Source organism: Papaver somniferum, chromosome 3 (assembly GCF_003573695.1).
Source record: "Papaver somniferum cultivar HN1 chromosome 3, ASM357369v1, whole genome shotgun sequence".
Taxonomy (NCBI): domain Eukaryota; kingdom Viridiplantae; phylum Streptophyta; class Magnoliopsida; order Ranunculales; family Papaveraceae; genus Papaver; species Papaver somniferum.
Genome location: NC_039360.1, coordinates 52923283 through 52935151, shown reverse-complemented (window position 1 = coordinate 52935151; position 11869 = coordinate 52923283). Strand labels below are relative to the sequence as shown.

The 11869-nt window shown below is 38.5% G+C and overlaps 2 protein-coding genes and 1 long non-coding RNA gene across 8 annotated transcripts; 1 reads left to right on the top strand and 2 right to left on the bottom strand.

The window, feature by feature from the left end:
- Positions 1–620: 620 nt before the first annotated feature.
- Positions 621–2713, bottom strand: LOC113356156 (deoxyribodipyrimidine photo-lyase-like). Of its 6 annotated transcripts, none has more exons than XM_026599195.1 (7): positions 2633–2713; positions 2128–2155; positions 1834–1909; positions 1490–1717; positions 1147–1272; positions 1016–1065; positions 621–919 (listed from the first exon to the last, which is right to left on the bottom strand). In XM_026599195.1, exons 4-7 carry the CDS (start codon positions 1523–1525, stop codon positions 892–894), a joined length of 240 nt encoding a protein of 79 aa, XP_026454980.1. In that variant the 5' UTR covers positions 1526–1717; positions 1834–1909; positions 2128–2155; positions 2633–2713; the 3' UTR covers positions 621–891. The 6 variants fall into 6 exon arrangements, with proteins under 6 accessions (XP_026454980.1, XP_026454977.1, XP_026454979.1 ...); XM_026599192.1 differs by having other exon boundaries at positions 1988–2478; positions 2633–2710; XM_026599194.1 differs by having other exon boundaries at positions 2128–2168; positions 2633–2708.
- Positions 2714–2861: 148 nt separating this feature from the next.
- On the bottom strand, positions 2862–4144 carry LOC113356157. Its single transcript, XR_003362886.1, has 3 exons — positions 3735–4144; positions 3139–3353; positions 2862–2998 (listed from the first exon to the last, which is right to left on the bottom strand). It is a non-coding gene; the product is annotated as an uncharacterized LOC113356157 (long non-coding RNA).
- Positions 4145–6914: 2770 nt separating this feature from the next.
- Positions 6915–7614, top strand: LOC113361252 (17.8 kDa class I heat shock protein-like). The gene has a single exon (XM_026604556.1). It carries the CDS (start codon positions 6986–6988, stop codon positions 7481–7483), a length of 498 nt encoding a protein of 165 aa, XP_026460341.1. The 5' UTR covers positions 6915–6985; the 3' UTR covers positions 7484–7614.
- The last annotated feature ends 4255 nt before the right edge of the window (positions 7615–11869 follow it).

The following is an 11869-nucleotide window of genomic DNA, read 5'->3' as shown; positions in this document are numbered from 1 at the left end:
ATGGAGAAGGTTCATGAAGCTAAGCCGTTGGAACTAGAGCAAGTGGTATCCATGTTTACTGAGGTCCAGATAATGCTTTTGGAAATGGAGAAAATTGAAGGGATCCAAATGAGAGTGAAGGACATGGAAAGGGTGAATTTGAAGCTTGAGCAACTTTATTCTAAGCTCTTTGAAATGAATATTGTGATCTCGAAGCTAACGGAGGCTGAAGAAAATCTGAAGGAAGTTGACAGTACTTTGTTGAAGCTTTCTGATCTTGAATCTAAGTTGCAGGATAATGAAGAGTAACTTTTCTGTTTATGGTTATCTGTGTTGGCTAGTTTTCAGATCAACTATTTTTGTTTGTTTGTTTATATTTCACCCGAGGAACAAGTAGTTTAGCTTTAAACAGGTTGACAAGTATTCTGTTTATGATTATCTTACTTCCAGATCAAATATTTACTTCTAGATTTGTTTTAATTTCATTGGAGTAACAAGTACTTTCTTTAGATTAGATCAAAATTTCAGATCAAAACTTTTTCACTGAAAGTGGGATAACCAATTCTACTCTTTGGTGGTGGAGAAACTGTGTTTCCCAACAATGGCTGGATAAAAGATGTATAGATAAAATCTTGCCTGGGTCCAAAATAATGTAACCAGTTGAGTAATCACCCACTTGCGCCATACAAGGTAGACCGTTACACTCAACCAGTTCCGAAATATCACGATTAGCAAGACTACTAGCTTGAAACCTGTTAAAAGCATTTGACCGACTTCTTATCCAAAATTGAAATACAAAGTTTTATCATCTGAAATAACTGGATATTGTGTTGACAGAGTTACAGCTCGCAAGAAACTCTTAACAACTTTACCAACAAGGGTTCAACTGAGAAGTGTTTTCCCTTGAATATATTAGGACCACTGGGTAATAATTCTGGGACTGAAAAATGAAAACCACAAATCAAATTGGTAATTTAGAATTTAAATCAGTTTAAAACAGTCTTGAAAATAAAACCATAGACAATTCTGTGCTTACTTGCTTGGGGATACTGAAGTATCGATCCTCTCTTGGATCATTCCCAACACCTACAGTAACAATCTAAATATTCAGAAACTAAATGACAGTGTCACATTCGAAAATGCATAAACCTCGAGTAAGTAACTAACCTGCAAAAGATGTCTAGTTCCCATAATTTGCACATTGGGGTCGTGATCCAAGAGGCAAGTTTCAAACCACTCAGCACCCATACGCCAATCAGTGCCCATATCTCTAACAATAAACGAGCAAACTATCTGCATAACAAATACAGATTCAGTTCGTTATTTATAAACAGATCAGGGTGCATACAACTGAAGAAGGCTTTAATTGATTATGTACAATGTTTGAGGACAACACAAACATGAACTGCGGGTTGCAATGTACTATGCAAATTCTTAAATCAACTAAAAAGAAAAATCAAGTGATTTGCTTCACTTGGTTTGCTAATTCAGCACTCGACTCGAAATTTACCTGTCCTCCTCGGTTTGACGTCGAGATAGGCGGCATTAGTCAGGGGCGTGAGGAAATCCGCGATCCACGTACCGGAACCAAAACAAAAGTAAGATGGTGTATGATTTGCGTTTCATTTCTAGACTACCCAAACATTTTTGGGACTAAAGGCTTAGTTGTTGTTGTCCTCGGTTTGACATGAAACCAGTTGTCGATAGTTCTTTCATACTTGCGTCTGTAAGAGGATACCTACAAATGTCAAGATAACCAGAAGAAACAAAAGAATCAGGAATTGGTACAATTATTTGTGGCTAATGATAAGCTTAAAGATCAACAAAATTATGAGAAAGGATACTATGATTTACCCTGTACAGCCGTCTATCCAAGATTTAAAGAAATTGTGATCTTGGCTCCACCTAGCCTCTACTTCTCTCAGTCCACCTGTATATATTCCCATGGAAATATGTTTACAACAGACACAGTTATTGATACAAATGACGATGCAATTTTGCAGCCTACATGGACATGTGCGTAAGAGTAATTATAAGGCTTTTTATCCAATGTTCGCCAAGTCCTCCTTTCAAGTTATCCAGAAAGAACGAAAACCACTTATACCATATTTGATGGAAATAGTCCCTCCATATCAATTCAAACAGTACCTTGAAATCGCACAAGTTCCACAACTCACTGCCAAAGGAAACTAAACATGACAGCAATTCACAAACCGGCACCTTTGGATAAAAACATCTATGTATAATCAAGCTGAACACCAAATAAACGAGGAAGTTGTTTGCTAGCTTATCATTTTCATATCTCTTTAGCTAAAAAACCAAATGGAATAACAATAAAATGTCTGGATTATCTCACCCTATATGATATACCTAATTGATGATTGTTTACTAGTTAAAAGCGAGGAGAAACATTCCCTAATGCATGCCATTAGAGAATTTTGTTGAGTAATAAGGACCTAACATAACATCCCCTGTATGCTTGTACACCTTTATCAAATCCTACACAAGTTTGAGATTTATTAAGCTAGCTAATTAAAATAAGCGACTGCAAAACTGATATATCAGAAACCAAAATAGCATATTATCTGTTCATCTTCAAATTCCTTAATACTCTAATAATGTAACAGCTCAACATATAATCCGAGTTTAATACCTTCTTCCAAAAGAACTCGTACACTCTGCCCAGTGCTGCACTTCCACCACCAGCAAAGTACATTCCTTTATTTAGCCTACATTTCACAAACAGAGAATGAGAGACTAATGCCAGAACTCTATTCCTCAATTACTTTGACACATTTCAAAATATCGAAATATCAAGAAACTACCACCACATCTTATTAGCAAAACAATATAGCCGAAAGAGTTCACAGTAACTTGCCTCTTCATGAATGACACCAAGCTGGTCCAGAAAAGGAACATCTCCCGATCTCCCAATTCGGCTGAGGTAGTTGTTGGGAAGTGGCCCAATTTATGGTGGAAGTTTGAAGCATACACGAATTGAACACTTGGATTCAACAGACTGCAAGTTGATTCATCATGACAGATTTTTATTTGTGAATCATATCAGCATGACATACGTCGTAGTGAGTATAAGCTCATCAAACTTCAAAACCAAATATAACTTCCAAAACACTGAAATGCACTTCTAGATTCACCTACCTTACGAAATTGGGTACATATGTAAACTACTTTGATTAAATGGGAGATCATCGATATGGTACTAGTACTTCCCCAAGTAAGCTCAAGCTTCACATTTGCAGGATTTCGACTGGTGGATGTGGATTCCTCTGATAGTAGAGATACTCCTTGCAACCTTTCTTGACAAGTCTTTCCACAAGCATCTCCTTGCTACAAGTTTCTATATGTGCATAAATCTGAATGCCACAATCAGCAAAAGCTCGATTAGCGAATCATCTAGTGCAGTACACAAAACAAACTCATTGCAAAAGAAATGCTCCTAGCTCAATATCATTTAGCAAAATTTACATAATTCTTAACTGTGTGAGCTCCAAAGGCTTTTGCAATTGAAGGGAGGATATGTTCAGGTTTTCCATGTCGTATAAAAAGTTTTAAACCTCGCTTCATCAAATTCTTTTTCAAAATCAGCTAAGCACTCAATCGGAAATTACGCCCTTAAAGTTGCATATCAAATTAATAGGGAAACTCTTACAGATTCATTCAACTTCCAGAAGCAAATTGAATTTGAAAAACACTCTCCATAAATTAAAATTGTCGAAGTAAGACAAAAAAATTACCTGCCGTTTTAGGAAATCCAAAGTAATGTGTAGTCCCAAAATTCCTAGAATCAATACAACAAACAGGCAGAATGGAGTGAAAAGACATCCGAGCTCTATAGAAAGCTTCAAGTAACCAAAAAACTCAAATTATCTGCAAACCAAACAATTGAAACCCCATTTCCACCATTTTTTTCATCACATTATTGTTTAAGCAGTATCTTCTAAAAGTTTCATCAGTGATTTTATCAGTTTCAACAGAATTCAAGCTCTGGATTGCGATTGTAAAGCAATGTTCACGATTTTGATATGGTTTAAAATGAGAATTGAAGAAGTGGGTGTTAATGAGAAAGTTCGTATTTTTCTTTATGGTGAGAAAAGGAAACTGAAGAAATGGAAGAGAAAGAGAGTGTTGCTGTTGTCTGTTGAAGACATTTATTAGGTTCGAGGACGAGAATGCAAAGATAAAAGGAAGGAAGGAGATGGTTTTAAAATGTCGTCGGGTGCGTGACACGTCGAGTCTTAAGTTTACGATGACGTAGAGACTTTAAGATTCGGTTTAGAGTACATTATTATTTTTTTTTTTATTATTTTTTTTTTTTGTATATAATACTCCCTCCATTCATTTTTAATAGGCTGGTTTTGATTTTAGAGAAAAATTAAGGAAATTAAGAGAATCAATCATTGAAAATGGTCCTCATGACATTTGTCAATAAAAGAAGTGAAGTGAAATGGTCCCCATGACATTTGTCATCAAAAAAAGTAAGTGAAATGGTCCATAAACACTTGTTATCAAAAGAAGTTAAGAGAAAAGTGGTCCCAAAAAATTAAAGTAACATTTGACTTTCCAAATTAAGAAACCGACCTATTTTTTTCAAAAATTTATTTATAGAAACCAGCCTATTATTTAAGAACGGAGGGAGTATAATATAAAGTATAAGATTTGTTTTCGCCTAGAGGTGTATGTTGTTTAGCTCCTCCACAATGATTGCCTTGCGATGGTTTTTACAATTGCCCTCCTATGTGGAATTCAGTACTGCCCAACACCTTTGCCCGTTTGGTTGCTTCATGGGGCAGCTGCAGCTGCCTCTAGCTCCCCAATATGAGTTGTTCTTCCGAGAAGTGGTACTCCCCTCACCAGTGTTGAAATGCATAATCTCTATTCCAACATGAAAATCTCTGTGAATTGCCGTGGAGCTATCAATCTTCCAAATACCCTTGTTCTATCTTGCTTGAAACCTGACTAATGCATGACAGAACATCAGTTGTACGTCAGCATGCACATATGATAGCCAAAACTCCAATTTATCAAACAACAATTCTAGTTACTTTCTATTGAAGTGCTTAAATTCCCACTCGACATGATAAAAAAAAGTCTCTTACGCAGCCAATGTACATTATTAGGAGAAACATCGTGGACCACATACACTACAACTTTTGACTTTGGAGAGGTGGAATCGTATATAGCCATTTAACAGCGCTTCTCCTAGAGTTAGCTAGTAAATTACTCTTCAGTTTTACTAGCTAGTATTAACATGTAGGTGTATATCTTACCTCAAAAACAATTTTTGATCTTTCCCAACCGCATCGTATCCTCCATATTTTCTTATTTGTGATTATCGTCAAGAAATAAAATCCTAATGGAGAAAGAGATGGACTCTGGTAGAGAGATGCCGGGGGATCAAAAGAAAAGAGAAAAAAACAAATAAAATATGGCCTTAATTGCATACGATTTTTGGTAACAGAAATACTTGGTAAGCGGAATAAATTTCTTTAAGTGCAGTTTTATTGGCTGAAAAAGTCAAGTACTTGAGTCATAGGTCGAAAGTTATAAAAAAAAGCCCCGCCAAGGTTCCTTCCTCTTACTTTACAACATATAAATTACTCTTAAATTTTACTAGCAAGTAAATTACTCTTCAATTTTACTAGTTAGTAAAATATTAACATGTAGGTGTATATCTTACCTGAGAAATAGTTTTTGATCTTTCCCAACCGCAACATATCCTCCATATTTTTTTTGTTCGTGATCATCGTCATGAAAAAACCTGATGGAGAAAGAGATGGACTCTGGTAGAGAGATACATACCGGAAGATCAAAAGGAAAGAGAAAAAAACAAATAAAATATGCCCTAAATTGAATATGATTTTTGGTAACAAAAATATTTGAGCGGAATAAATTCCCTTAATTACAGCTTTATTGGTTGAAAAAGTCAAGTAGTTAAGTCATAGGTCGAAAGTTCTGATAAAAGGCCCTGCAAAGGGTTCCTTCCTCGTACTTTAAAACATATAGATTACTCTTTAATTTTACTAGCTAGTAAAATATTAACATGTAGGTGTATATCTTACCTCAAAAATTGTTTTTGATCTTTCCTAACCGCATCATATCCTTCATATTTTCTTGTTCGTGATCATTGTCAAGAAAGAAAACCCTAATCGAGAAAGAGATGGACTCCAGTAGAGAGATACCGGCAGATCAAAAGGAAAGAGAAAAATACAAATAAAATATGACCTTAATTGTACGATTTTTGTTAACAAAAGTATTTGGTAAGCAGGATAAATTCCATTAATTGCAGCTTTATTGGCTGAAAAAGTCAAATAATCAAGTCATAGATCAAAAGTTGTAAAAAAAGGCCTTGCCAAGGGTTCCTTCATCTTACTTTAAAACGTATAGATTCTGGAAAGGTGGAGTCACATATATCCATTTAACAACGCTTCTCCCAATTTTTTCTTGGATACTAATGATGTGTTTGGTGATTTATTTATTTTCCAAATTTGTGCATAAATTTAAGTCAAATTCTTGTGTTTGACCTAATGATTTATATTATGTTTTGATTTGTCTTTGAAACTTAAACTGTCTTCTGATGTGATTAAATGCTTTGTTCATGCCGGATGAAATATTTTCATGGTTAAGAATCAATCAATATCTATCATCCTAATATTCATTTTTCTTTCAGAATTGTTACTCATTACACAGTGTTCTTTGAGGCCCATTAAAGTGAGGCTCCAACAGGGGATCCTCGTAAGCATACGAAACTTCCAGATAATGCTAGCAAACTGTATTCGCATATCAAAATCCTAGAACCATCTCAAAAGGTAGGTAGTTAATCAGTCGCAATACCTTGAAACTCCTAGAAATTTCTCTCTTCTCTATAAATACCGATTCTTTTTTCAGTTCTCATCCATCATCAAAAACAAGAAAAAAATTATCAAAAATCGAAGTATTGAATCAAACTTTCGTTCATCTTTCATTTCCCATTTTTAAACTCTCTAAAATGTCGATAATTCCAAGCATATTCGGTGTACGAAGCAACATTTTCGATCCATTCTCATCTTTATGGGATCCATTCAGTTCACCATCATTTTCCATTATGCGCACTAAATTTCCCAATGAAGCGACTCAATTTGCAAACACTCAAATTGATTGGAAAGAAACACCGGAATCTCATGTGTTTAAAGCAGATATTCCGGGGTTAAAGAAAGAAGAACTAAAAGTTGAAGTTGAGGAAGGAAAAATATTACAAATAAGTAGAGAAAGAAACAAAGAAAAAGAAGAAAAAAATGATCAATGGAATCGTATTGAACGTATTGGTGGCAAGTTCCTTCGTCAGTTTAAGTTGCCGGAAAATGCAAAAGTTGATCAGGTAAAAGCTACTATGGGAAATGGTGTGTTAATTATTATTGTCCCGAAGGTTGCGGAGAAGAATCCTGAAGTCAAATCCGTTGAAATATTTGTTAAGACCAGACGACAATTGTGGAATCGAATTCTTTAGTTATCTAGTGAATTAAAAGAAAGATAAGTAAAATGAACAAAACATTTTATGTTTGAGAAATATATGTCTATAGTGAAATGCATAATGTGAACATATAAATCACGAAGCCATCCACGTGTTCACAAACAATATTCGCATACATCCTAATCCTATAATTATACGTCGTATGCGTAACGGGATGATTATATCGATTCATCAACTCGAAGCCTCCGGGCTTGTCATTGTCTAGTCGAATATTATCATAAATAATGTTCGTATAAAGGAATAAATCGAGAATCAAGTATAAATATAAAGCATATGAAGTTTAACGCTGAATGTAAGGTGTTGAAATGTAAATGAGACAGATTTACGTGGTTCGGCCTTAGCATCCACGGGGTTTGGTGTTTCACTATGTATTGAATGGTTACAAAGATAGTCGAATGACTTTAGTATATACATAGGTCTGCGGAAGTAGGGGGATTACTTACTCTTCCTATTTCTCTCTCTTATGTTCTCCTCTAATTTATCTCCCAAAATGGTCTGCCCCTCCTCTCTTAGTGGAGAGGGGTATTTATAGGGATGGAACGTGGGTCCCATCTCTGAGGTGCCGTTGTAATCTTATCTTCTTGTGCTTTGTGCCTATTACGTAGAGGTCTTCGGCATATGCCGCGGCCTGAGCTTGAATACGAAGGGTTATCCTCGCTTCTTCCACGAGCTGATCGACACGTGTATATCTCTTGGGTATTTAATGCGGGTAGATGGATGTCTACTCGTGTCAGACAAGTTTCTCTTTGTCTGGTCATATCTATGTCAGCCTAACTTCCTCTCGGCCGTTTATCTGGGATCTTCCTCGGGACTGGGTGTGTTAATACCCAAAGGGTATTATCTGGTGCTCCTCTGAGCCATCATACCTCTGTGGTCCTCTGTCCCTGACCGTCAGATCTGCTGACCGATGGCATCTTCTGATGAGATGCTTGCCATCATGTTTTGATGTCTCGCTTCGCATGCCTTCCACGTGTCTCTTTCTGTACACGTGGTGGATGATGAAAGGTGTACATACAATTTGCCCCTGTTCTTCTAACTTGGGAGTATTTTGCAATTTTGAAGAAGAAAGGTAGTCCTACACGTTTCCCACTTTGCATTAACTTCTCCCATAACTGCTCCTTGGTACGAGGAGCAGTTATTGTCTTCTCTAGCTTCATAAATAGGAAAGAGAATGTGAAAAAAACTTTTATCCTTTTCTTGTCAGTGTTCATTCTCTTCTTGTTTTCTTATTCTTGTTCTTTAGTCATTTACTATCACCATTCTTGTGAGGAATATAGCATTCAATTTTCTGTTTCTTTCTTCTGCTTCTTTTGTTTTGATTGTTGCTGCCCCTGTATCTTTTGATATCTCTGATCCTCCTTTCTTCGACTGCGGTTGGTGCTTGTCGTCCTCTTCTATACAGGTATGGGGTTTTTCATTGGTTGTTCATCATTGATTTATCTATGTATCTATTCGTTTGTCTCTTGCTGCTGTGTTCTTGGTTTTGCGATGAAGATCATACATGTCGAATCATATATGCTTGCCCCTGTTCTTTGTTACAACGTCTGTGAGTCTATATCTGAGTATTCTCCCTGGAGTCCGATGGAGTATTTTTTAGTTTCTTAGGTTTTTCATGTTTATCCGGATGAACCATCAATTATGGGTTTTTTGATCTTTAGTGATCTCCTCGTATTCTTCTCTAAACTGTTTTTGTGTTTCCTTGTAGATATGTCTGATCGTCCGCGGGCTCCTTACCAAACTCCACCGTTTAGTCCGCCAAGATCCCCTCCGCGTAGAGATCCTGACAGATCTCCACTTGAGGAAGGTCCTTTACAAGTCTTTGCAATCAGATCCTCGGGGTCATAGGGTTTCATCTTCCTCCGGTGCGAAGATTATGCCTTCCAAGAAAGGGGATATGCCGAAGGGTCCTTATGGATCTAGGTACGCTGTTAACCGCGCCCCTTCTCGTCCTCGTGAAGATTCTAGGAGTACGCAGGCTCCTCCTCGTGATGACTCTAGGAGTACGCGGGCTCCTCCTCCTCGTACTGAAATAGTGGATGCTCCGCCCCTTCGTTCAATGGCTCCTCCTTCAGTGCCTCCGCAGAAATATTTGCCGCCTCCTCTCGCGGTTTCTTTCAAAGGGAAGTACTCCAAGGGTAATATGTCGAGAGCTGATCCGTCTACAAATCTTCCTTCTAAAAGGAAAGCTTCGGAATTGGGTCCTACTTCTGATTCCGCAGACGAAGAAGAAACTGTCCCCGTGATACGCAGCATTTCAGTTGGTAAGAAGAAGGTCACTTTTAAGCATATTGATCTTGAGATGTTCAAGGAAAAACATAAACTCCAAGCTTTTGAGGTTCGCTTCTATGCTCCTGACGATGATATCACCTACGAGCTCCTTGCTAATTATCAGTTTGACGAGTTTTATCTGTTGACTACGGTTGGAGCCTTCGAGGCGGGTCTTATGTTTCCCTTATATAAGTCGGGTGACTCCTTTTATTATAACGTGTTGGCTAGTCGCTAAGGCTCTTCTACGAACACTTATAATCGTTCCGTGTCACAACTATCTGGGAATTATCTTCGTTCACTGAAGGAATGTTATCTGCGGAGAAAGGGAGAGACTATGATGACCTGCTATGTTCCAAATCCTGCTGATAGAGAGTGGTACACTCCTCAGAACTTTAATAGTTCTTTTGGGGATTATGTCAACAGCAGAAACCGTAAGCCATGCAGTGTTAGTCTTCGTAATATTTCTGCTCCCCGTGGTGAAATTCGTCTTTTGAGTGAGGTGAGTGATGCCAAGCTGAAGTATGTTCCTGGTACTAAGGGATCTGCTAAACGGAAACTCTTTCCTTCTCGTGAAAGGATTAAGCGTGACCATGATTATGAATGGCATGCTACTGTTATTGAGGTAGTTGTTCCTTGGGCTTACGGGTGGATTCCGGGTCCACGTGGTTGGCGTCCTTCTGAAAATAGCAAGCCTCGTGAAACTCCTCCTGCTCGTTATGGAGATTTCTGTCCTTGGCTTCCTAATTTCGCGGGCATGAATTTTCCATATGCTCTTGATGTCGTTGATGGAGATGAGGAGGAGGGTTCTGGTGCTATCCATCCATCAAAGAGTGCTACTGCTGCCAAGGTATAGTTTCTTCTTATATTCTCTATCTTTTTGCCCCTTTTTCCTTGCTTGAAATAATTTTCATTTTTGAAGTGAGGGAAAAACTGAGCCTTTGTGGGATGTATACTGGTTTGTAGGTGTCGAAGAAGAAGAAACTTGGACCCAAACAATCTTCTACTGTGATCATTGGTGAGGCTGAGGGTTATGAATAGGTTACGAGTCCCGTAAACCAAGGGTATGGTGAGGATGAAGAAATGTCCAACGGAGAAGAGCGTACCAACACTTATTAACCTGATGACGAAGGTGGTAATGGTGAAGAAGAAGTTGTCGCGGGTGGTGATGGTGAGGATGAAGTTTCCGCGGGTGGTGATCTTGAAGAAGAAGTTGTCGCGGGTGGTGATGGTGAAGAAGAAGTTGCCGCGGGTGGTGATGGTGAGGCTGAGGGTAATATTACCGTCGGTGGTACTGGTGGGAGTGGATCTGCCCTTGTTGGGGATGACATTGTTGGTGTGGGTACTTTGCCCGTAATTTCCTCAGAGTTCTCTTTCGGTAGGATATATTCCGCGGGGGAATCCTTCGATATGACTGCTGCCATGGGTCTTGCCGAGGACTTCTCATTGCTTTCCCCACATGATGATTGGGATGTGCTTGGGGACCTTGGCAAAGAAGGTACCACTGATCAGCAAGCTGAGAACGCAGGTGGTCATGCTGTGGGTGGTAATGTCGAGACTTGCGCGGGTGAGGAGATAACCGCCAAGGGGAAGTCTGTGGTTGAGTCTCCTTCCGAGGATTTCCCTTTCTCGCTAATGCCTGAAGGTGAAGATGCCATTTTAGTTTGGCTAAAGAAGAAGAACCTGATGTTCGTCCCTAACCCTACCCCCGTGGTCACTGGTGAGAAGAATTCCGACGCTTATACTCGTCGAATGATGCAACTGTCTTCTGAAGCCCGCGTTGCTGAGATGTGGGAGAAGAATCTTAGAGATTCGGAAGCAAATTTAGTGGTTGATCCTCCCTCCTCTGTTGCTGATATGATGGCCATAGCTGATGGGTACCAGTACGGTTTTCCCCAGCAGCGTGTTTTAGAGGTAAATCCTTGTACTCTTTTTATGATATTCGCGCATTGTGTTCTTCGTGATATCTGATCCCTTTGGTATAATAATGTTTGTTGTTTGTGACGTAGATGATGAGGAGCGAACATTGTAACCATGGTCTATACCAATTCTTTAAAGCAAAGTCTTTAAAGTTGGAGGCCAAGCTTCGTCATAGGG